General features: G+C 50.2%; 1 protein-coding gene across 2 annotated transcripts in view; it reads right to left on the bottom strand.

The window, feature by feature from the left end:
• Positions 1–24,964, bottom strand: part of FNDC3B (fibronectin type III domain containing 3B) — a 226,689-nt gene that overhangs the window by 66,706 nt on the left and 135,019 nt on the right. For both annotated transcript variants that reach the window (XM_075570783.1, XM_075570784.1), the window contains one exon: positions 6,416–6,474. In XM_075570783.1, coding sequence (XP_075426898.1) covers positions 6,416–6,474 — 59 coding nt within the window. The remainder of the gene's footprint in view (positions 1–6,415; positions 6,475–24,964) is intronic.

Raw genomic sequence — 24,964 nt, forward strand, 5'->3', positions numbered from 1 at the left:
TTTAATTTTGAAAGAATTTGTACCGGTGGCGGCTTTGAGAATCTCAGGTAGATTGTTCCAGTTTTGGGGTGCAGGGTAAGAGGAGCAGATGGATTCTCTTTGTTGAACCTTGGGACCATGAACAGTCTTTTGGAGTCAGATCTCAGGTGATAAGTGCTGCGTGTGGTAGGGGTGAGGAGCTTGTTCAGATAGGTGGGTAGCTTGCCCAGAAAGTATTTGTAGGTAAGACAGGAAAAATGAATTTTGCGTATACAATCAAGTGATGGCCAATCTAGTTCTTTGAGCATTTCGTAGTGATGAGTGTTGTAGTTACATTGTAGGAAAAAGTGGTATATTAAGTTGTAGAGGGTGTCTAGTTTGCTAAGGTGGGTTTGTGGTGCTGTACCATATACTATGTTCCCATAGTCTATAATTGGCATTAGCATCTGCTGTGCGATGCGCTTTCTGACAAGTGGGCTTAGAGAGGATTTGTTCCTATAAAGTACACCTAGTTCAGCATAGGTTTTGGATGTCAAGGTATCAATGTGCAACCCAAATGTTAAAAGGGAGTCAACCCCTATGCCCAAGTATTTAAAACTATTAACAGGGGCTCGGATGGTATTAGAGTTGGTTCTGATCTGAAGCTCCATCATTAGTAGCTTTAGAAATTTAGCCTTGGTCCCAAATACCATTGTTACAGTCTTGTTAGTGTTTAAAAACAGTTTGTTTTTGGAAATCCAATTTTCAAGTCTCAAAAACTCAGATTGAAGTATGTGTTTAAGGTCGGAGAGGCTTGGGCTGTGTGCATATAGGAATGTGTCCTCCGCATACATGTGAATTGAAGCTCCCTTACAAGCTGTAGGTAGCTCACTGAAGACTGAAAAGAGTAGGGGCCCCAGAACAGAGCCTTGCGGGACACCGCAAGTGACATTCAAGGGGATGGCGTTAGAGCCTGAGATGTTAGTATCAACCTGATAGGTAGGAGTGAAACCAGTTTAAAGCGTGTTCCCTTATTTCAGAGCACTGGAGCTTGTTTAACAAGATAACATGATCAACAGTATCAAAAGCTATTGCAGAATCTAGGAATATTGCACCAGTGAGTTGTCTGAGTTCCATTCCACACTGGATCTAATTGCAAACTTTTAGGAGAGTAGTTACCGTGGAGTGTTTTGGGTGAAAGCCAGCTTGGAATTGGCTAGGGAAATTTGTCTTGGTATAGTAATCGCTTAATTGTGAGTGAACACATTTTCCCATGACCTTAGATAGTAATGGGAGAAGAGATATAGGCCTGTAGTTTGAGACAGTGTTTTGTCCCCACTTTTGAAGATTGGGACAACTCTGGCAGTTTTCCAGGTCTTATGGATATGTCCAGTAGACAAAATAGAGTTGATTAGGGAAGCAAGCAGTATCGCAATGGCTGGGGCACCACGTCGTAGAAACTTTGATTGCACTAGGTCAGGTCAACATTGGCTTCTTAGTTTTAATTTGAGGAGCACTTGTGTAATCCCCTCTTCAGACACTGGGACAAATTGAAAACTGTGAGCACTGTTGGGAGGGTGAGGCTGTAGAGGTTCTCCCAGATTGAACTTCATGTTTGTAGTTCGGGTTGCGCATTGATAGTAGGGAAGTAGCACACCCCACAAAATATTAATTGAATGTGTTTGCAATGTCAGTGGGATTTGTCAAAGTAGTATCATCCGTTTTGATATTAGATGGTTGTTGATGTCTAGAAGCCTGGAGTATATTGTTGCTGACCTTCCAGAGGTTTGCTGGATTTGATGTATTTGGATAAGTATTCTCAGAGTACTATTGGGCTTGTTTGCCTTGTGCAAGTATTCCGCAGGTATCTGTAGTCATTAAGATCCTTGGTAGTGCCAGTTACTTTGTATCTTTTCCACAAGCCATCCCTAAACTTGTAAAGTGCAATAAGGTTCGGTTATAACCCATGGAAGATGGACCCCCCTGCACCTTTATTCTGTGTAGTGTAGCATGGGTGTCACCGAGTTTTAAGAACTCTGGAAATAATGAAGCACAGAATTGGGGTCAGATATCAAGTCGATTCTGTACCAAGGGCAGTTGGTAAGATCAGCTAGAAACTGTTGTGGGTTCAAGTTTCTAAATGTTCTAGTGAGTACAACTTTCGGGTGGTCTGATTTTGCTTACACAGTACACTATTGCATGGCCACTGACAATGTCAGGTAGGATATCAGAGGATTGAATTCTGTTGGGACTAGAGGATAGAATCCAGTCTGGCAAGGAATGGTTTTGAGATTTTAGGTTTGTCCGTGTGGGTTGGGAAATTAGTTGGGTTAGGTTTAGTGACTTGAGTTATGTCTGGATTTTGTTGTTTTTAGGGTCAAACCAACTGAGTTTGAAATAACCTAAAAGAACGAACAGCTCACACTTCCCATTCAGAGAGGAAATTGAGCCAATTAATCTAGTGATATCAGTCAGGGTTTGTAGTGGGGCTGTAGAGGGGCGGCAGTAGATGCCAGCAAAACGAATGTGCTTAGAGACAGGGGGGCAAATTTAGCCAACTAGGATTTAAAAAGAGGGTGGGCTTGGGGGACAATTTAAGGTAGCAGCGTACATTGCAAGGAGTCTTCAATAGAAAGTAACACCCCTCCTCCTCTCTTTGAACTTTCTTTCCTAGAAATGGAGTATCCCTGAATGTTGAGAGTTGCATAGGGTTTTTTTGGAGTTAGCATGTTTCTGTGAGAATGATGGCTTTTGGTTTAAGCAGAAGGCACCATGCCCTTATTTCATCCAGTTTGGCCAACAAGCTACAGATATTTATGTGGGTGACAGATAGCCCTTTTGGAATTTAAAAGCGGCATTCTCAGGAGTATGGAACAGTGTTGATAAGGGAGGGCCTGTGTTCAGTTTAATATCCCCTGCTAACGAGTGTAACAGTCTAAATAGCGATTTGAGTCGTTGTTTGCAGGCTGTAAGTTTGCGGTGTTTGCCATTAGAACGAGTGGTGGTTGGTGTGCTGGTTTTCAGAGCTCTGCACCAACTTTCAGTAGATAATTTTGAGTAGTCCAGGCTGTATGATGTTATTGGTTGTGGGGCTGGAGGGATAATGTGGTTTGTAGTGGATAGGGAGAGTAACATTAACATGAGGCCACAGTAGAGAACAGGCTTGAGGTTATAACAAAGGTAGGTCACTTTGCATGACGTTGTGGTTAAGTCCAGTTAGTGTGCGCGTTGCGCAGACAGCAGATGTGTGCCTTTGCCTGCCACTGAAATTGTGCTGCATTTGGCAGTGCTAGGGTGCGTCATTGGCGTGATGCACCCCTGGTAACCCTTTCTTCCTTTTAGATGTTTTCATTATTATTTGGGTTGTTTGTTTTCTTGGCCTTGCATGGCTGCTTTTGATATACTAATCATTTTACTATAAACATGAGATATACCGACACAGTATTATTTGGAATTCTGAAACAACCTTGCCCATTAACACCTTCCATGCCAGAGAGGACATCCAGAGAGGCCAGTGTTGCAGTGATGGGGTTAAAACTGAAATTTGCCATAAGCATTTACTAGGAAACAGAAAGCGCAGAGTTTATTAGCAAATAGCAAGTACATAGAGATGGGAATAATTAAGAGGATATTAGAGATGTGAATTCTACTTCCTGAAGATAAGACTCTTGAGGAAATATATGTGCCACATTGACATTGAAACATGTCCAAAGTCGTAATGAAAACATGCATCGGCGATAGATGATTGTCATTTTACATTCTCATGGGCAATGTTCCTTTTCTACTTAATATCCTTAATTAAGGATTTGGGCCTGTGCCTGGTGTTTTGTTCTGAGTACACGTCAGGCATTTTAATTGTCGTTACCTCAGTTATCACAAGCCTTGACAGGAATACAAGAGAGGAAAGAAAGAAAAAAGGCTTGCGTCTATCCTCACTGTGGTAACGTGAGGTGTGTAAAACCTTTAAAGTTCAGGCTAAAAAGGAACTTCAGAGAAATGTTTTTCGAATGTGAGCAAAATTACAGCCAAGACCCGAAAAAAAGGCTCATCCTCTAATTATTATTATTTCATTTTTTTTTTTTTTAAAGAAACTGGGCATAATGTTGAATTTTTTCATGTAAGAACCGGCAACCATTTGGGAAAAAGTTAAAAAAAAAATGTATTTATTTTTTTAAATATCCCGTTTATTTGAAGCTGTTTTTCCACAATTATTTAAAAATCCAAAAACCAAACACACGTGAAAATGTCCTGAATATGTGAGGTAATACCGACTGTGACTGTCTTACCGTTTATTTGAGATACATGAAAACAACAGCGCAAACCGCAATAGTGAAGAAAATCAAAATAGATTTAGTATATAAAAGGTGAGTATTCTGCGTACATTTAAAAAATAGATCATAGGCATTTAGTGTAAAGTTTACACAACAGGTTACCACACGATCGAACTGCGGCAGATGGAACAGGCCCTCTGGTGATTTGGGGCTGGAATCGTGACATCAGCTCCGCGACCCTTGCAGGGGGCGCACTGTGAGTGTCGTCTTCCTCTTGGGCCGGATCTCCTCGATGGAAGCTCCCTCTCAGGGGTGGCAGCGTCACGGACCCAGGGTGCAGTGCAGCATCGCCGCTCGTTGGTTAGGGGCCGAGTGATGACGGAGGTCCCTTGCGCATGCGTGGTGCGCAGAAGTAGTCTCAATGGTAGAGGGCTCAGAGAAAGCCTCACAGTGGCACTTGGGCTAACGGCAAAGTCCCGATTAGAGTACTGGTGTCCAAATCGAAAGTTCAGTGCACAGAAATGAAGCACAAGTGGCATAAAGGCTAGATAAGCACTGGTAACTTTAAAACAATAATCCTACGCGTTTCGTTGCTGTAAACGCCACTTCATCAGGGGATATTCCCTGTGCTTCATTTCTGTGCACTGAACTTTCGATTTGGACACCAGTACTCTAATCGGGACTTTGCCGTTAGCCCAAGTGCCACTGTAAGGCTTTATCTGAGCCCTCTACCATTGAGACTACTTCTGCGCACCACGCATGCGCAAGGGACCTCCGTCATCACTCGGCCCCTAACCAACGAGCGGCGACGCTGCACTGCACCGCGGGTCCGTGACGCTGCCGCCCCTGAGAGGAAGCTTCCATCGAGGAGATCCGGCCCAAGATGAAGACGACACTCACAGTGCGCCCCCCGCACGGGTCGCGGAGCTGACGTCACGATTCCAGCCCCAAATCACCAGAGGGCCTGCTCCATCTGCCGCAGTTCGACCGTGTGGTAACCTGTTGTGTAAACTTTACACTAAATGCCTATGATCTATTTTTTAAATGTACGCAGAATACTCGCCTTTTATATACTAAATCTATTTTGATTTACTTCACTATTGCGGTTTGCGCTTTTCTTTTTTGTCTTCATTGTCTAGTGCTATCGGAGTGCTGAGCCACCTCGCTTGATACAGCTGCAACCGCCCAATGATACGTATTGTCTATGTTTCCACGTAGTATTCACTCTATTAGGGTTAATACAAGGGTGTTTTTATACTTACACTAGTAATTTATAGTATTAGTGGTTTATTCAGATGCACACTGTATTCTTTCATATGAGATGCATGTCTACAACATTCTACCACTTAAGTGGTGTTCCAGGCCCAAGCTTAGCTAGGTGAGAAGTCTACTATCAAAAATCAGGTTATGGGATGATGAAACAGCATGAATCTGCAACTTTCCATTTTCATGCTCTGTATTTCAGTCACAGGTAAGTAACGACAAATATCACCTGTGGTGCATTTGCACGTCTCAAGACTGGTCTGCAACCCTGTCTTTCCCTATTATCGCTTAGCAAACATTGTTTCAACTGCAGCCAGGGATTCTGGGTAATGGCATGCAAATGAGCACAGTGCGTCACTCTTTACTTCTCATCCATGTTAACATGGACCCCTATGATCTCATGCCTTCCGTATTACACCGCTTTTCAGCACAGCCGGGGTTAACGAAGTGCAGAGCCAGTAACTCTACTCACAGACAGCTGTTTTGCCCTCAGTGCAAGGCTGGTTGCTGCCTACGGTAAGTAAAGTAAGTCACAGGTAAGTAATCGTCTTTAAATCTAGCGATTTTATCTCTCATGAGCTTGAAAAATCTGGTAACCGGTTACAAATACCCTTCAAATATATGACACATCCACGCAACTGGTTTGAGTAATTCTGCCAGCGCAGGAATCTAGCTTTCTCCAAGGCAAATACAGCTGCAAAAACGCTACCTGGCAATGCGTTCTACCTGTGATAGAAAGACAAAGGGTGATTTGTGTGGTTGGGAAACAAGAACAATCGACTTTCGTTCCTGTATTGGAGACATGCCACGGCACATTAATCCCCTCTGCTACATACTGCATAGGAAAAAAAAGCTATACAATGCTAAAGCAACAACAAAAAAAGGTATTCTTGTGATTAGACAAGGTCAGTCAGAAAACGTACCATTAGTTTCTCAATCCCTGAAAGGATATCAGGAGTCTTCTTTGTCTCCGATTCATACTCTGTAACAAAATAAGAACAAAGGATTATCTGGGGCTGATGTAGCTACCACGTTGACCTACATTTCTCCAAATAAATATTCTTAGAACGTTAGATTTGGAATCAGTTATACATTTCTACAGATATAAATCTAACTTAGGAGTTAAGTATATTTCTACGTTCTTCAGGTTTTGTTTTGCCGACTATAATTACTAAGCAATGCAATTTCATAAGGTGCTGTACGTTATGGTCCATGCAACTGAATGGAGTGTAAGGTATCATCCGGGAACCAGGCAGAGATCCACTTAGTAAATACGACCCCACACCTTTTAGGTAAAGAGAAGCATTCAATGCAAATGTAAAAAGCTGATCGATTTCATCCTACTCTTTTCAATCAATCAATGAATGTTATTGTTTTATCATGCTGATTACCCAAGGGTTTCACACCACTAATCCATATGGAGAGCAATTGAGGCGTGTACCCAAATGTTTTAAAGAAGAGGTGAGTCTTAGGTGATTTCTTGAAAGCCCGGAAGGTGAGAGCTTTCCTAATGTCAATAGGGAGTATATGTTCCAGAGCCGGGGCCCTTTGATGAGCACTTTAACCAATTCTGGTGAATTTGAATGGAGGAGCACCAACAGTATGTTGATGGTTAATCTGAGCAGTTTGATTGCTGATATAGTGATGCATTACGAGACGCATGGTGGTACTGTACTAGGTCATGCATGGCCTTATAGATTGTAGAGAGGACTTTGCACTCGATTGACTGGTTGATTGGGAGTCAGTGACGCTATATCAGGGTTCCCCTAATGTAACCATATCGGCCCAGTTTTCTGATGGCTCTAGCTGTGGTATTCTGGCAACGATTGATCCGGCTGTTTAGCAAACCAGGCTTGCCATAGTCACGTTTGGAGGTGAGCAGGGTGTGGGTGACCTTCCACAAGTCTCCATTCCCAAGTAAAGTCTCTAGTCTCTTGACGGAGCGGAGATGGTAGAGGCAGGACTTGACAGTCTGTTCGACGCGCTCTTCCATTGTATTGGTGTCAAAACGTGATGCCAGGACTATGCCCTGTCTTGGAGGGTGATGTAGAGTGGTCTTGGATTTGGATGTTTCTCTGTCCTTCAGTTTATACATTGGGTTCTGATCATCTCTGATAGTCTCTGTCTTGTCCATGTTTAGTTTTAACCAACTGTCATCCATCCATGTTCTTATATCTGCCATGCAAGCTTCAATGATATCTAAGTGAGAGGGCGCACCTGGAGTAACAGTCACATGCAGCTGGTTGTCATCTCCATCAGGGGTGCGCAAAGTTTTGGAGCTGCGCCCCTTTGTGTGAAAGCCCAAGCCCTCGCGCCCAAGCCCACGCCGCATCATTTGACGTGCGTTACTATGGCGATGTGTACGTCACATGACCCGGCAGCGTCATTTCACACCCCGTTGCCATGGTGACGCGTCTAGAAGACTACAGAACCCCGGTAAGTTGAGGTTGCAGAGGCCTCGCACGGACCGCAGGCATTTAACTCGGGGAAGAGTGCAGGGTCGCTGCAACCGCCATGCCCCCCCAACAAAAGCCCACGCACTCCCCCAGTTTGCGCACCCCTGATCTACATTTTGGTGATACTTGAGACCATACCTGTCAATGGTAGGACCCAGTGGCTTGTAGATGTTGAAGATAATACTGTCTGCATTTGTAAACTCCTAATGCGATTTTTTATGATTTTTTTAAATCTACTGATCCTCCTTTTGTTTCTATAGCAACCACTTAGAAAGTCATCTCCACTTTCTCTTTTGAAACCATCTCTCACACTCCTTTTTAAGCTTTGCCCTTTGGCAGCAAAGTATCCCAAACAGATCTATTGCTGTGTTCCAAACAGCAGACTGTCTATTGCTTTGAAAGCTGTAACAATAATGTGTTACACTTAGTAATATAATGTTACATATCAGCTGCAGCATTTCACAGACTGCAGCACAGAGTTAGAAGGCGGCCATTTCGTTAGTCACACAAACTGGATTTTTACAGATTTATAACAGGAGCACCAAACAATTACCAGCTGAGGTAAGAATGGATTTTACATATAAATATAAGGGGGGAATGTAGTATTGGAGCTTTAACAAAGGAACAAACATTGAGAACAAATTCATTTTTTGGCTGAGTGGCTATAAGTGTATGAACAAATTTGGCATTGGCTGGTTATTCCAGACAGCCTGAACTGTCTTTAAACTGTTACAGACACATCTCTGCGCCAACACCGCGAAAAAGTCATGTGTCTGCGCACATCCCCTCATGGGATTTCAGCTTTAAACCTGTGACGTGCTTTTTACGTATTTACTGGAAGTCACTGAATTAAATGCAGTACGTTGCACACAAAAAAAATCCAACTATTACTCACGGTTCCCGAATTTTGCAGTTGCCAGTACTTTCTTATAAAGATAATGGTGCAGGCCGACTAAAAAACATATTGTAAAACCTGGAGTGTGAATGCGCTCGGACATCAAATATCTGCCATTTATTATGTTTATCATTTCTTACTAGATTTGCAAATTTAGGGTGTGAAAAGTAAAGCGATGGGCAGTTATTTAATTTTTTTTTTTTTTTACACAAAACCGGCCCACTAATTGGACAATCATTTCGTTTTAGCGCGCCGGGACGCACTCAATCACAGGACTGCGACTGGCCGGAACTGACCGTGGAAGGGAACTGTTTCAGTCGGGCTGGCCACTCCGCCAGAGAGGTTAGCCCAATCATGCCTACAAAACAGGCAAGAACCTCTGACGCGCCAGCACCACCATAAGAACCTCTGACGTTCCAGCGCCGATATAAGTACCTCTGACGCGCCAGCGCCGTCATAAGAACCTCTGACGTGCCAGCGTCGTCATAAGAACCTCTGACGTGCCAGCGCCACCATAAGAACCTCTGACGTGCCAGCGCCGCCATAAGAACCTCTGACGTGCCAGCGCCACCATAAGAACCTCTGACGTGCCTGGGCCACCATAAGAACCTCTGACATGCCAGCGCCATCATAAGAACCTCTGACGTGCCAGCGCCATCATAAGAACCTCTGACGTGCCAGCGCTGCCATAAGAACCTCTGACGTGCCAGCGCCGCCATAAGAACCTCTGATGTGCCAGCGTCGTTATAAGAACCTCTGACGTGCCAGCGCCACCATAAGAACATCTGACGTGCCAGCGCCGTTATAAGAACCTCTGACGTGCCAGCGCCGTTATAAGAACCTCTGACGCGCCAGCGCCGTCATAAGAACCTCTGACGTGCCAGCGCCGCCATAAGAACCTCTGATGTGCCAGCGCCGTTATAAGAACCTCTGACGTGCCAGCGCCACCATAAGAACCTCTGACGTGCCAGCGCCGTTATAAGAACCTCTGACGTGCCAGCGCCGTCATAAGAACCTCTGATGTGCAAGCGCCGCCACAAGAACCTCTGACGTGCCAGCGCCATCATTAGAACCTCTGACGTGCCAGCGCTGTTATAAGAACCTCTGACGCGCCAGCGCCGTCATAAGAACCTCTGATGCGCCAGCGCCATGATAAGAACCTCTGACGTGCCAGCGCCGTTATAAGAACCTCTGACGTGCCAGCGCCGCCATAAGAACCTCTGACGTGCCAGCGCCGCCATAAGAACCTCTGACGTGCCAGCGCCACCATAAGAACCTCTGACGCGCCAGCGCCGCCATAAGAACCTCTGACGTGCCTGGGCCGCCATAAGAACCTCTGACGTGCCAGCGCCGTCATAAGAACCTCTGACGTGCCAGCGCCGCCATAAGAACCTCTGACGTGCCAGCGCCGTCATAAGAACCTCTGACGCGCCAGCGCCGTCATAAGAACCTCTGACGTGCCAGCGCCGTCATAAGAACCTCTGACGTGCCAGCGCCGCCATAAGAACCTCTGACGTGCCTGGGCCGCCATAAGAACCTCTGACGTGCCAGCGCCACCATAAGAACCTCTGATGTGCCAGCGCCATTATAAGAACATCTGACGCGCCAGCGCCGTCATAAGAACCTCTGACGTGCCAGCATCATCATAAGAACCTCTGACGCGCCAGCGCCGTAATAAGAACCTCTGACGTGCCAGCGCCACCATAAGAACCTCTGACGTGCCAGCGCCACCATAAGAACCTCTGACGTGCCAGCGCCGTCATAAGAACATCTGACGCACCAGCACCATCATAAGAACCTCTGACGTGCCAGCGCCATCATAAGAACCTCTGACGTGCCAGCGCCGCAATAAGAACCTCTGACGTGCCAGCGCCGCCATAAGAACCTCTGACGTGCCAGCGCCGCCATAAGAACCTCTGACATGCCAGCGCCATCATAAGAACCTCTGACGTGCCAGCGCCACCATAAGAACCTCTGACGTGCCAGCGCCGTTATAAGAACCTCTGACGCGCCAGCGCCGTTATAAGAACCTCTGACGCGCCAGCGCCGTGATAAGAACCTCTGACGCGCCAGCGCCACCATAAGAACCTCTAACGCGCCAGCACCACCATAAGAACCTCTGACGTGCCAGCGCCGTTATAAGAACCTCTGACGTGCCAGCGCCGTCATAAGAACCTCTGACGCACCAGCGCCGCCATAAGAACCTCTGACGTGCCAGCGCCGTCATAAGAACCTCTGACGCGCCAGCGCCCCCATAAGAACCTCTGACGCGCCAGCGCCACCATAAGAACCTCTGACGCGCCAGCGCCACCATAAGAACCTCTGACGTGCCAGCGCCGTCATAAGAACCTCTGACGTGCCAGCGCCGTCATAAGAACCTCTGACGTGCCAGCGCCGTTATAAGAACCTCTGACACGCCAGCGCCATCATAAGAACCTCTGACATGCCAGCGCCATCATAAGAACCTCTGACATGCCAGCGCCGCCATAAGAACCTCTGACGTGCCAGCGCCGTTATAAGAACCTCTGACGGGCCAGCGCCGCCATAAGAACCTCTGACGCGCCAGCGCCGCCATAAGAACCTCTGACGTGCCAGCGCCGCCATAAGAACCTCTGACGTGCCAGCGCCACCATAAGAACCTCTGACGCGCCAGCGCCGCCATAAGAACCTCTGACGTGCCTGGGCCGCCATAAGAACCTCTGACGTGCCAGCACCGCCATAAGAACCTCTGACGTGCCAGCGCCGCCATAAGAACCTCTGACGTGCCAGCGCCGTTATAAGAACCTCTGACGTGCCAGCGCCGTCATAAGAACCTCTGACATGCCAGCGCCGTCATAAGAACCTCTGACGTGCCAGCGCCGTCATAAGAACCTCTGACGTGCCAGCGCCGTCATAAGAACCTCTGACGTGCCAGCGCCGCCATAAGAACCTCTGACGTGCCAGCGCCACCATAAGAACCTCTGATGTGCCAGCGCCATTATAAGAACATCTGACGCGCCAGCGCCGTCATAAGAACCTCTGACATGCCAGCGCCGCCATAAGAACCTCTGACGTGCCAGCATCATAATAAGAACCTCTGACGCGCCAGCGCCGTCATAAGAACCTCTGACGTGCCAGCGCCGTAATAAGAACCTCTGACGTGCCAGCGCCGTCATAAGAACATCTGACGCACCAGCGCCATCATAAGAACCTCTGACGTGCCAGCGCCATCATAAGAACCTCTGACGTGCCAGCGCCATCATAAGAACCTCTGACGTGCCAGCGCCATCATAAGAACCTCTGACGTGCCAGCGCCGCAATAAGAACCTCTGACGTGCCAGCGCCGCCATAAGAACCTCTGACGTGCCAGCGCCGCCATAAGAACCTCTGACGTGCCAGCGCCGTTATAAGAACCTCTGACGCGCCAGCGCCGTTATAAGAACCTCTGACGCGCCAGCGCCGTCATAAGAACCTCTGACGTGCCAGCGCCGTTATAAGAACCTCTGACGTGCCAGCGCCGTTATAAGAACCTCTGACGTGCCAGCGCCGTCATAAGAACCTCTGACGCGCCAGCGCCGTCATAAGAACCTCTGACGCGCCAGCGCCCCCATAAGAACCTCTGACGCGCCAGCGCCACCATAAGAACCTCTGACGCGCCAGCGCCACCATAAGAACCTCTGACGTGCCAGCGCCGTCATAAGAACCTCTGACGTGCCAGCGCCGTTATAAGAACCTCTGACGTGCCAGCGCCGTTATAAGAACCTCTGACGCGCCAGCGCCATCATAAGAACCTCTGACATGCCAGCGCCATCATAAGAACCTCTGACATGCCAGCGCCGCCATAAGAACCTCTGACATGCCAGCGCCATCATAAGAACCTCTGACATGCCAGCGCCGCCATAAGAACCTCTGACATGCCAGCGCCGCCATAAGAACCTCTGACGTGCCAGCGCCACCATAAGAACCTCTGACGCGCCAGCGCCACCATAAGAACCTCTGACGTGCCAGCGCCGTCATAAGAACCTCTGACGTGCCAGCGCCGTTATAAGAACCTCTGACGTGCCAGCGCCGTTATAAGAACCTCTGACGCGCCAGCGCCATCATAAGAACCTCTGACATGCCAGCGCCATCATAAGAACCTCTGACATGCCAGCGCCGTTATAAGAACCTCTGACGTGCCAGCGCCGCCATAAGAACCTCTGATGCGCCAGCGCCGCCATAAGAACCTCTGACGTGCCAGCGCCGCCATAAGAACCTCTGACGTGCCAGCGCCACCATAAGAACCTCTGACGTGCCAGCGCCGTTATAAGAACCTCTGACGTGCCAGCGCCGCCATAAGAACCTCTGATGCGCCAGCGCCGCCATAAGAACCTCTGACGTGCCAGCGCCGCCATAAGAACCTCTGACGTGCCAGCGCCGCCATAAGAACCTCTGACGTGCCTGGGCCGCCATAAGAACCTCTGACATGCCAGCGCCGTCATAAGAACCTCTGACGTGCCAGCGCCGCCATAAGAACCTCTGACGTGCCAGCGCCGCCATAAGAACCTCTGACGTGCCTGGGCCGCCATAAGAACCTCTGACGTGCCTGGGCCGCCATAAGAACCTCTGACATGCCAGCGCCGTCATAAGAACCTCTGACATGCCAGCGCCGTCATAAGAACCTCTGACGTGCCAGCGCCGTCATAAGAACCTCTGACGTGCCAGCGCCGCCATAAGAACCTCTGACGTGCCAGCGCCGCCATAAGAACCTCTGACGTGCCTGGGCCGCCATAAGAACCTCTGACGTGCCAGCGCCGTCATAAGAACCTCTGACGTGCCAGCGCCGTCATAAGAACCTCTGACGTGCCAGCGCCGTCATAAGAACCTCTGACGTGCCAGCGCCGCCATAAGAACCTCTGACGTGCCTGGGCCGCCATAAGAACCTCTGACGTGCCAGCGCCGTCATAAGAACCTCTGACGTGCCAGCGCCACCATAAGAACCTCTGATGTGCCAGCGCCATTATAAGAACATCTGACGCGCCAGCGCCGTCATAAGAACCTCTGACATGCCAGCGCCGCCATAAGAACCTCTGACGTGCCAGCATCATCATAAGAACCTCTGACGTGCCAGCGCCGTAATAAGAACCTCTGACGTGCCAGCATCATCATAAGAACCTCTGACGTGCCAGCATCATCATAAGAACCTCTGACGTGCCAGCGCCGTCATAAGAACCTCTGACATGCCAGCGCCGCCATAAGAACCTCTGACGTGCCAGCATCATCATAAGAACCTCTGACGTGCCAGCGCCGTCATAAGAACATCTGACGCACCAGCGCCATCATAAGAACCTCTGACGTGCCAGCGCCATCATAAGAACCTCTGACGTGCCAGCGCCATCATAAGAACCTCTGACGTGCCAGCGCCGCCATAAGAACCTCTGACATGCCAGCGCCATCATAAGAACCTCTGAAATGCCAGCGCCGTCATAAGAACCTCTGACATGCCAGCGCCGCCATAAGAACCTCTGACGCGCCAGCGCCGCAATAAGAACCTCTGACATGCCAGCGCCATCATAAGAACCTCTGACGTGCCAGCGCCGCCATAAGAACCTCTGACGCGCCAGCGCCATCATAAGAACCTCTGACATGCCAGCGCCGTCATAAGAACCTCTGACGTGCCAGCGCCGCCATAAGAACCTCTGACGTGCCAGCGCCATCATAAGAACCTCTGACATGCCAGCGCCGTCATAAGAACCTCTGACATGCCAGCGCCATCATAAGAACCTCTGACATGCCAGCGCCGTCATAAGAACCTCTGACGTGCCAGCGCCATCATAAGAACCTCTGACATGCCAGCGCCATCATAAGAACCTCTGACATGCCAGCGCCGTCATAAGAACCTCTGACGTGCCAGCGCCATCATAAGAACCTCTGACGTGCCAGCGCCGCCATAAGAACCTCTGACATGCCAGCGCCATCATAAGAACCTCTGAAATGCCAGCGCCGTCATAAGAACCTCTGACATGCCAGCGCCGCCATAAGAACCTCTGACGTGCCAGCGCCGTTATAAGAACCTCTGACGTGCCAGCACCATTATAAGAACCTCTGACGCGCCAGCGCCGTTATAAGAACCTCTGACGCGCCAGCGCCGTTATAAGAACCTCTGACGTGCCAGCGCCGTTATAAGAACCTCTGACGCGCCAGCGGCACCATAAGAACCTCTGACGCGCCAGCGCCGTTATAAGAACCTCTGACGTGCCAGCGCCGTTATAAGAACCTCTGACGTGCCAGCGCCGTTATAAGAACCTCTGACGTGCCAGCGCCGTTATAAGAACCTCTGATGTGCCAGCGCCGTTATAAGAACCTCTGACGTGCCAGCGCCATCATAAGAACCTCTGACGTGCCAGCGCCACCATAAGAACCTCTGACGTGCCAGCGCCGTCATAAGAACCTCTGACGCGCCAGCGCCGCCATAAGAACCTCTGACGTGCCAGCGCCGTCATAAGAACCTCTGACGTGCCAGCACCGTTATAAGAACCTCTGACGCGCCAGCGCCGTTATAAGAACCTCTGACGCGCCAGCGCCGTTATAAGAACCTCTGACGTGCCAGCGCCGTTATAAGAACCTCTGACGCGCCAGCACCACCATAAGAACCTCTGACGCGCCAGCGCCGTTATAAGAACCTCTGACGTGCCAGCGCCGTTATAAGAACCTCTGACGTGCCAGCGCCGTTATAAGAACCTCTGACGTGCCAGCGCCGTTATAAGAACCTCTGATGTGCCAGCGCCGTTATAAGAACCTCTGACGTGCCAGCGCCACCATAAGAACCTCTGACATGCCAGCGCCATCATAAGAACCTCTGACATGCCAGCGCCATCATAAGAACCTCTGACGTGCCAGCGCCACCATAAGAACCTCTGACGTGCCAGCGCCGTCATAAGAACCTCTGACGCGCCAGCGCCGCCATAAGAACCTCTGACGTGCCAGCGCCGTCATAAGAACCTCTGACGTGCCAGCGCCGTTATAAGAACCTCTGACGCGCCAGCGCCACCATAAGAACCTCTGACGCGCCAGCGCCACCATAAGAACCTCTGACGTGCCAGCGCCGTCATAAGAACCTCTGACGTGCCAGCGCCGCCATAAGAACCTCTGACGCGCCAGCGCCGTCATAAGAACCTCTGACGTGCCAGCGCCGCCATAAGAACCTCTGACGCGCCAGCGCCGTCATAAGAACCTCTGACGTGCCAGCGCCGTTATAAGAACCTCTGACGCACCAGCGCCACCATAAGAACCTCTGACGCGCCAGCGCCACCATAAGAACCTCTGATGTGCCAGCGCCGTAATAAGAACCTCTGACGTGCCAGCGCCGCCCTAAGAACCTCTGACGTGCCAGCGCCGTTATAAGAACCTCTGACGCGCCAGCGCCGTTATAAGAACCTCTGACATGCCAGGGCCGCCATAACAACCTCTGACGCGCCAGCGCCGTTATAAGAACCTCTGACGTGCCAGCGCCGTTATAAGAACCTCTGACATGCCAGCGCCGCTATAAGATCCTCTGACGCGCCAGCGCCGTTATAAGAACCTCTGACGTGCCAGCGCCACCATAAGAACCTCTGACGTGCCAGCGCCGTTATAAGAACCTCTGACGTGCCAGCGCCGTCATAAGAACCTCTGACGTGCCAGCGCCACCATAAGAACCTCTGACGTGCCAGCGCCATCATAAGAACCTCTGACGTGCCAGCGCCGTCATAAGAACCTCTGACGTGCCAGCGCCGTTATAAGAACCTCTGACGTGCCAGCGCCACCATAAGAACCTCTGACGTGCCAGCGCCACCATAAGAACCTCTGACGTGTCAGCGCCGTTATAAGAACCTCTGACGCGCCAGCGCCATCATAAGAACCTCTGACGTGCCAGCGCCGCCATAAGAACCTCTGACGTGCCAGCGCCATCATAAGAACCTCTGACGTGCCAGCGCCGTCATAAGAACCTCTGACGTGCCAGCGCCGTTATAAGAACCTCTGACGTGCCAGCGCCACCATAAGAACCTCTGACGTGCCAGCGCCACCATAAGAACCTCTGACGTGTCAGCGCCGTTATAAGAACCTCTGACGCGCCAGCGCCATCATAAGAACCTCTGACGTGCCAGCGCCGCCATAAGAACCTCTGACGTGCCAGCGCCGCCATAAGAACCTCTGACGTGCCAGCGCCGTCATAAGAACCTCTGACGTGCCAGCGCCGTTATAAGAACCTCTGACGTGCCAGCGCCGTTATAAGAACCTCTGACGTGCCAGCGCCGTTATAAGAACCTCTGACGTGCCAGCGCCGTTATAAGAACCTCTGACGTGCCAGCGCCGCCATAAGAACCTCTGACGTGCCAGCACCGTCATAAGAACCTCTGATGTGCCAGCGCCGTTATAAGAACCTCTGACGTGCCAGCGCCGTTATAAGAACCTCTGACGCGCCAGCGCCATCATAAAAACCTCTGACGTGCCAGCGCCACCATAAGAACCTCTGACGTGCCAGCGCCATCATAAGAACCTCTGACGTGCCAGCGCCGTTATAAGAACCTCTGACACGCCAGCGCCGTTATAAGAACCTCTGACGTGCCAGCGCCGTTATAAGAACCTCTGACGCGCCAGCGCCATCATAAGAACCTCTGACGTGCCAGCGCCGCCATAAGAACCTCTGACGCGCCAGCGCCATTATAAAAACCTCTGACGTGCCAGCGCCGTTATAAGAACCTCTGACGTGCCAGCGCCGCCATAAGAACCTCTGACGTGCCAGCACCGCCATAAGAACCTCTGACGTGCCAGCGCCGCCATAAGAACCTCTGACGTGCCAGCGCCGCCATAAGAACCTCTGACGTGCCAGCACCGTTATAAGAACCTCTGACGTGCCAGCGCCGCCATAAGAACCTCTGACGTGCCAGCGCCACCATAAGAACCTCTGACATGCCAGCGCCGTTATAAGAACCTGTGACGTGCCAGCGCCGTTATAAGAACCTCTGACGTGCCAGCGCCACCATAAGAACCTCTGACGTGCCAGCGCCACCATAAGAACCTCTGACGTGCCAGCGCCACCATAAGAACCTCTGACGCGCCAGACTAGGTACACCCTTGGGGCAATGTAAAGGTTAATCATAATTATTACAATTTCGCTCCGAATTTTCAGTTTAAAAGTCCATTTAAACTTTTCACGGCTATTTGACCATTCCATAAAGTTCGAGGGGGGAACAGGGAATTTCTGTAGGTTAAGAGAAACCCCCCCACAGAGATCACAGAATGAAACGGGCATAGTACTTTGTAAGCTTTGCAGATGTTTACAGACCAGGTAAAAGGAATAATGGTCCTCACAGTAATATCGTGGTCAGTTCAGTAGCCGTGTGGACATATCACCCTTCTGCCCCATCAATCACCCGCCCATTTCATCAATTGCCCTCCTGCCTCAATCACCCAGCCGCTTCATCAATCTCCCACTCAATCGCCCGCCTATTTATTCAATCGCCGTGATACCCCATTGCTGAATTGCCCCAACGCTCACCTGCCCGATCGCCCAATCACCCACCCCATAAATTGCCCGCTCCATCAATCACCTATCCGCTTCATCAATCACCCTCCAGCCTCATCAATCACCCTCCCGCCTCATCAATCACCCTCCCACCCCATCAATCACCCTCTCGCCGATTTCTCCATCCATAACCCGCCCCATGACCCCATCAATCACCCTCCCACCCGCCCAAACAATCACCCTCCCACCCGCCAAATCAATCAATCACCCTCCCACCCGCCAAATCAATCAATCACCCTCCCCCCGCCCAATTAATCACTCTCCCCAACCATCACCCTCCCACCCACCTGACCGCCCATCAATCGTCCTCCCACCTAAGAGTGAGAGAGGGGGTAGGGGAGAGATATAGAGGGGTGGGGGAGAGAGAGATGCCAGTGAGTATCTCGGGAAGCAGGTGGGTCCCCGGAGCTGAAATAATTGAGGTTTAGCTCCAGAGACCCTATGTTAAGAAAATACTAATACATAAAACTCATGAATTGCAGCTTTAACATAAGAACAGCATACTGTATGTGCAATGTATTTGTAGTCATGACATTACCCATCTTGTCCAGCAGAGGTCCACATGAGACCACAGACTACAGATTGGATACTACAAATTAACAAATGAGCAAGAAACAACAAACAGCCTCAGGCAGCTCACAGAATACATTCTGCACAATGCCATTAACCCCTTCATAGACCCAATCACTGACAGAAAATATTTGTGTTTTTCTAGTTCCTTCTTGTCGGCAATTTAACTTCTCAATGTCAAGTTACAATGAGGTGAAAGAGAAAACCAGGACATTATTTATGCAAAGTGTATTTTAGTGTCAATTATTATCTAACGCTAAAGAAAAATGGCAGGCAGCCTGGCACACAAGCAGATAGACAGCCAGGCACACAAGCAGACAGACAGACAGGCAGCCTGGCACACAAGCAGACAGACAGACAGGCAGCCAGGCACACAAGCAGATAGACAGCCAGGCACACAAGCAGACAGACAGACAGGCAGCCTGGCACACAAGCAGACAGACAGACAGGCACACAAGCAGACAGACAGACAGGCAGCCTGGCACACAAGCAGACAGACAGACAGGCAGCCAGGCACACAAGCAGATAGACAGCCAGGCACACAAGCAGACAGACAGACAGGCAGGCAGACAGGCAGACAGGCATGCAGGAAGGCAGGCAGGCACACAAGCAGGCAGACACACAGGAAGACAGGCGACAGACAGGAAGACAGGCGACAGACAGGCAGGAAGACAGGTAGACAGACAGGCAGGAAGGAAGACAGGCAGACAGAGGCAGGCAGGCAGGAAGACAGGCAGACAGACAGGCAGGAAGGAAGACAGGCAGACAGAGGCAGGCAGGCAGGAAGACAGGCAGACAGACAGGCAGGAAGGAAAACAGGCAGGTAGAGAGTAAGGCTGGGATGATGGTCCCTGCGCGGCCGCATGCGAACAAGCGCGCCACTGCGCGCACTCCTGCAGCCCAAGCGATTTGTCAACTTGGCGGCAGGAGATTATAGACGCGTGGCGGGGGCCTGGCGGATACGTCACAAAGCTTTTTCACCATCATTGGCTGAACCAGAGCACATGCTCTGATGTCACGCGGCAACCGCCTGAAAATAGAGATTTTCTTGTATGCCGAGAACGCCGCCGCTTCAACGCGCTCCTTTGTCGGCAGGTGCGCAGGCAGAGGGGTAGCTCCCATTACAAAATACAGCACAGTGCTTGCCGTGCGCGCGCACACAGCGACATCGGAACCATAATCCCAGCCGTAGACAGGCAGACAGACAGACAGACATAAGTTTTACTCATTTATGGCCCTGATAGAGGATAGTGCAATCAAAATGACAGAGCCATCTGTGCTGAAGCTGGGATATCCTTAAAACCTGACCTGTTGGGGGGTCTTGAGGACTGGAGTTGAGCCCCCTGGGACAGAGGACGGTTAAGAACTGCAAACCCCTACAGAAGTGTAATGGTTAAAAACAAGACAACTGAAAAAAAATAAACCCTCTGTTTTTTATTACCTTCATTAAGTGGGTAACAAAAGGAAAGGGAAAAAAACTGTTCCCACAAAGTTTGATGGTTGCATCTCTGTAACAGGAACAACACAACGTCAAGAGCACAGCGTGTATCAGTTTCAGCCGTCTAATATTTTCCATCTACCAAACCTTTTCCCAATTACTTATCCACAAACAACTCCATATGCCAGCAATTCTTCCCTAATCAGTTTGTCTGAGCTCCTTTGCTGCCCAGAGGTACGTCTCCCGAGACTTCCCTGCAATCTGGGCTGCGACGTCAGGACGCTGATAATGTTGCAGCCTATGGCAGAGCTTATACTACCTACGCGGACGCGAGCTCGCCCTCCTGCAGCCCCAGCGGTCTGTGAACTTGGCTGCAGGAGATTGTGGGGGCGTGGCGGAAGCGTCACGAAGCTGGTTCGCCCTCACCAGCTCACGTGATGCTGATGTCACGCGGCAGCCGCCTGACAATTTTTTCCCGTATCCACAAATAGCTGCCGCGTCAACATCGCCTGCAGGCGTGCCGGCAATTGGCGAACTGCAATAGCCAACTACGGAAGAGTGCTTGACGGGCGTGCACACGCAAGCGTGCGAACGTAGCGACTCTGCTACTATAGACGCAGCCTATAACACATTAGATTTTAAATTAATCTATTGTCATTCATGACATAGTAGCTACAGCATCAGCGGCTTTCTGCCCATTTTCTAGGAAAGATCGCGTTCTGCGCTTCTGCGAAGGGCTGAACGCGATCTGTCAAGAATGGCTCTTCCATTGTCCTCATCGGTGATGTCACAATCACGTGATCGCTCCACGCAGTGGTCACACGATTGCTCCAAGGAGTGGTCGCTATGTGCCGGAGCGGCTGCAGCCTTAAGCACAAAGGGCCTAAAATACAACAGCTACCCCTCCTATGGCCAAACTTCTGGCAGCACTGCGTTTTTATGCTACAGGGTTATTTGAGGGCATTGCTCTGTAGAATAAATTTAAAAAAAATAGAACGAATCAAATCCCCACAGGATGAACGGGCTATTACAGTTAGCTCACTGTCCACATGTTCTGGGAGCTGTAGACTGCCCTCGCATAGCTTCATCCCTCTGTGGAGGCATTAGTGCTACAGTGTGGCCCTCGCATAGCTTCATCCCTCTGTGGAGACATTAGTGCTACAGTGTGGCCCTCGCATAGCTTCATCCCTCTGTGGAGGCATTAGTGCTACAGTGTGGCCCTCGCATAGCTTCATCCCTCTGTGGAGACATTAGTGCTACAGTGTGGCCCTCGCATAGCTTCATCCCTCTGTGGAGGCATTAGTGCTACAGTGTGGCCCTCGCATAGCTTCATCCCTCTGTGGAGGCGTTAGTGCTACAGTGTGGCCCTCGCATAGCTTCATCCCTCTGTGGAGGCATTAGTGCTACAGTGTGGCCCTCGCATAGCTTCATCCCTCTGTGGAGGCATTAGTGCTACAGTGTGGCCCTCGCATAGCTTCATCCCTCTGTGGAGGCATTAGTGCTACAGTGTGGCCCTCGCATAGCTTCATCCCTCTGTGGAGGCATTAGTGCTACAGTGTGGCCCTCGCATAGCTTCATCCCTCTGTGGAGGCATTAGTGCTACAGTGTGGCCCTCGCATAGCTTCATCCCTATGTGGAGGCATTAGTGCTACAGTGTATACAGAAAACAGCAACACCTCTGTGCCATAAATCAGGGATTCTCAACTCCAGTCCTCAAGCTCCCCCCCCCCCCCCCCCCCAACAGGTCAGGTTCTCAGGATATCCCAGCTTCAGCTCGGGTGGCTCAATCAGTCCCTGCTTCAGCACAGGTGGCTCAATCAGAGGCTCCGTGTTTGACTGGAGTTGGGCACCCCTGGCATAAATATCCAGCTCATTTGTGATGCTTCACTTATCACCTTATCTGGCTGCTGAATACCCTGGCTTATCACGTTATGATTGTGAAAGGCGGTACAAATACGCATAGCCAGCAGCGCTAATCTAAGACCTCATTATCATATTTTTTTAGCCCAGCTGATAACCCTGTGGTGCCTAACTTTAAATCGGACCCTAATTCGCGAAATATTGCTGGTGCAGCGGCCATTTTGAAAATACGCCACCCGTAGGCACTTAGCTGTAGCGGTCGCCTCCCTGCGGCTGCTCTCCTTCTCTTTCTGGACCGCAGCGACGTCATCAACATGACATCGCACGGCGTCGTGTTGCCATGGTAACGGGGCGACGTGATGCCATTTGACGCTGTGGCGTTGTACAGTATTACCCAGCAGCAGCCAATCAGGATGGAGGAAGCTGCCCAGCCCCCAAGCAGCAGCCCTGCTCTCTCCCTGCTCGAGGGAAATCCCGCGGCCCTCCCAAGCTGGTCAGGTCACTATATCCAGAGCGGTAATACCGGTATACACATACACGCCCAGAGAGGTAATACCGGTATACACATACACGCCCAGAGAGGTAATACCGGTATACACGTACACGCCCAGAGAGGTAATACCGGTATACACATACACGCCCAGAGAGGTAATACCGGTATACACATACACGCCCAGAGAGGTAATACCGGTATACACATACACGCCCAGAGAGGTAATACCGGTATATACATACACGTCCAGAGAGGTAATACTGACTTACACATACACACACCAGAGAGGTAATACCGGTATACACATACACGCCCAGAGAGGTAATACCGGTATACACATACATGTACAAAGAGGTAATACCGGTATACACATACACGCCCAGAGAGGTAATACCGGTATACACATACACGCCCAGAGAGGTAATACCGGTATACACATACACGCCCAGAGAGGTAATACCGGTATACACATACACGGCCAGAGAGGTAATACCGGTATACACATACACGCCCAGAGAGGTAATACCGGTATACACATACACGCCCAGAGAGGTAATACCGGTATAGACATACACGTCCAGAGAGGTAATACTGACTTACACATACACACACCAGAGAGGTAATACCGGTATACACATACACGCCCAGAGAGGTAATACCGGTATACACATACACGCCCAGAGAGGTAATACCGGTATAGACATACACGTCCAGAAAGGTAATACTGACTTACACATACACACACCAGAGAGGTAATACCGGTATACACATACACGCCCAGAGAGGTAATACCGGTATACACATACACGCCCAGAGAGGTAATACCGGTATACACATACACGCCCAGAGAGGTAATACCGGTATACACATGCACGTCCAGAGAGGTAATACCGGTATACACGTACACGCCCAGAGAGGTAATACCGGTATACACATACACGCCCAGAGAGGTAATACCGGTATACACGTACACGCCCAGAGAGGTAATACCGGTATACACGTACACGCCCAGAGAGGTAATACCGGTATACACGTACACTCCCAGAGAGGTAATACCGGTATACACATACACGCCCAGAGAGGTAACACCGGTATACACATACACGCCCAGAGAGGTAATACTGGTATACACATACACGCCCAGAGAGGTAATACCGGTATACACATACACGAGAGGTAATGGCGGTGTACACGTACACGTCCAGAGAGATAATACCGGTATACATATACACGCCCAGAGAGGTAATACCGGTATACACGTACACGCCCAGAGAGGTAATACCGGTATACACATACACGAGAGGTAATGCCGGTGTACACGTACACGTCCAGAGAGATAATACCGGTATACACATACACGCCCAGAGAGGTAATACCGGTATACACGTACACGCCCAGGGAGGTAATACCGGTATACACGTACACGCCCAGAGAGGTAATACCGGTATACACGTACACTCCCAGAGAGGTAATACCGGTATACACATACACGCCCAGAGAGGTAACACCGGTATACACATACACGCCCAGAGAGGTAATACTGGTATACACATACACGCCCAGAGAGGTAATACCGGTATACACATGCAGGTCCAGAGAGGTAATACCGGTATATACGTACACGCCCAGAGAGGTAATACCGGTATACACATACAGCAACAGAAAACAGCAGTGAGGTAATACCGGTATACACATACACGCCCAGAGAGGTAATACCGGTATACACATACACGAGAGGCAATGCCGGTGTACACGTACACGCCCAGAGAGGTAATACCGGTATACACGTACATGCCCAGAGAGGTAATACCGGTATACACGTACACTCCCAGAGAGGTAATACCGGTATACACATACACGCCCAGACAGGTAATACCGGTATACACATACACGCACAGAGAGGTAATACCGGTATACACATACACGCCCAGAGAGTTAATACCGGTATACACATGCACGCCCAGAGAGGTAATACCGGTATACACGTACACGCCCAGAGAGGTAATACCGGTATACACGTACACACCCAGAGAGGTAATACCGGTATACACGTACACGCCCAGAGAGGATATTACCGGTATACACGTACAGGCCCAGAGAGGTAATACCGGTATACACATACACGCCCAGAGAGGTAATACCGGTATACACATGCACGTCCAGAGAGGTAATACCGGTATACACGTACACGCTCAGAAAGGAATAACCGGTATACACGTACACGCCCAGAGAGG

The sequence above is a fragment of the Ascaphus truei genome, chromosome 14 (assembly GCF_040206685.1).
Source record: "Ascaphus truei isolate aAscTru1 chromosome 14, aAscTru1.hap1, whole genome shotgun sequence".
Classification (NCBI taxonomy): Eukaryota; Metazoa; Chordata; class Amphibia; order Anura; family Ascaphidae; genus Ascaphus; species Ascaphus truei.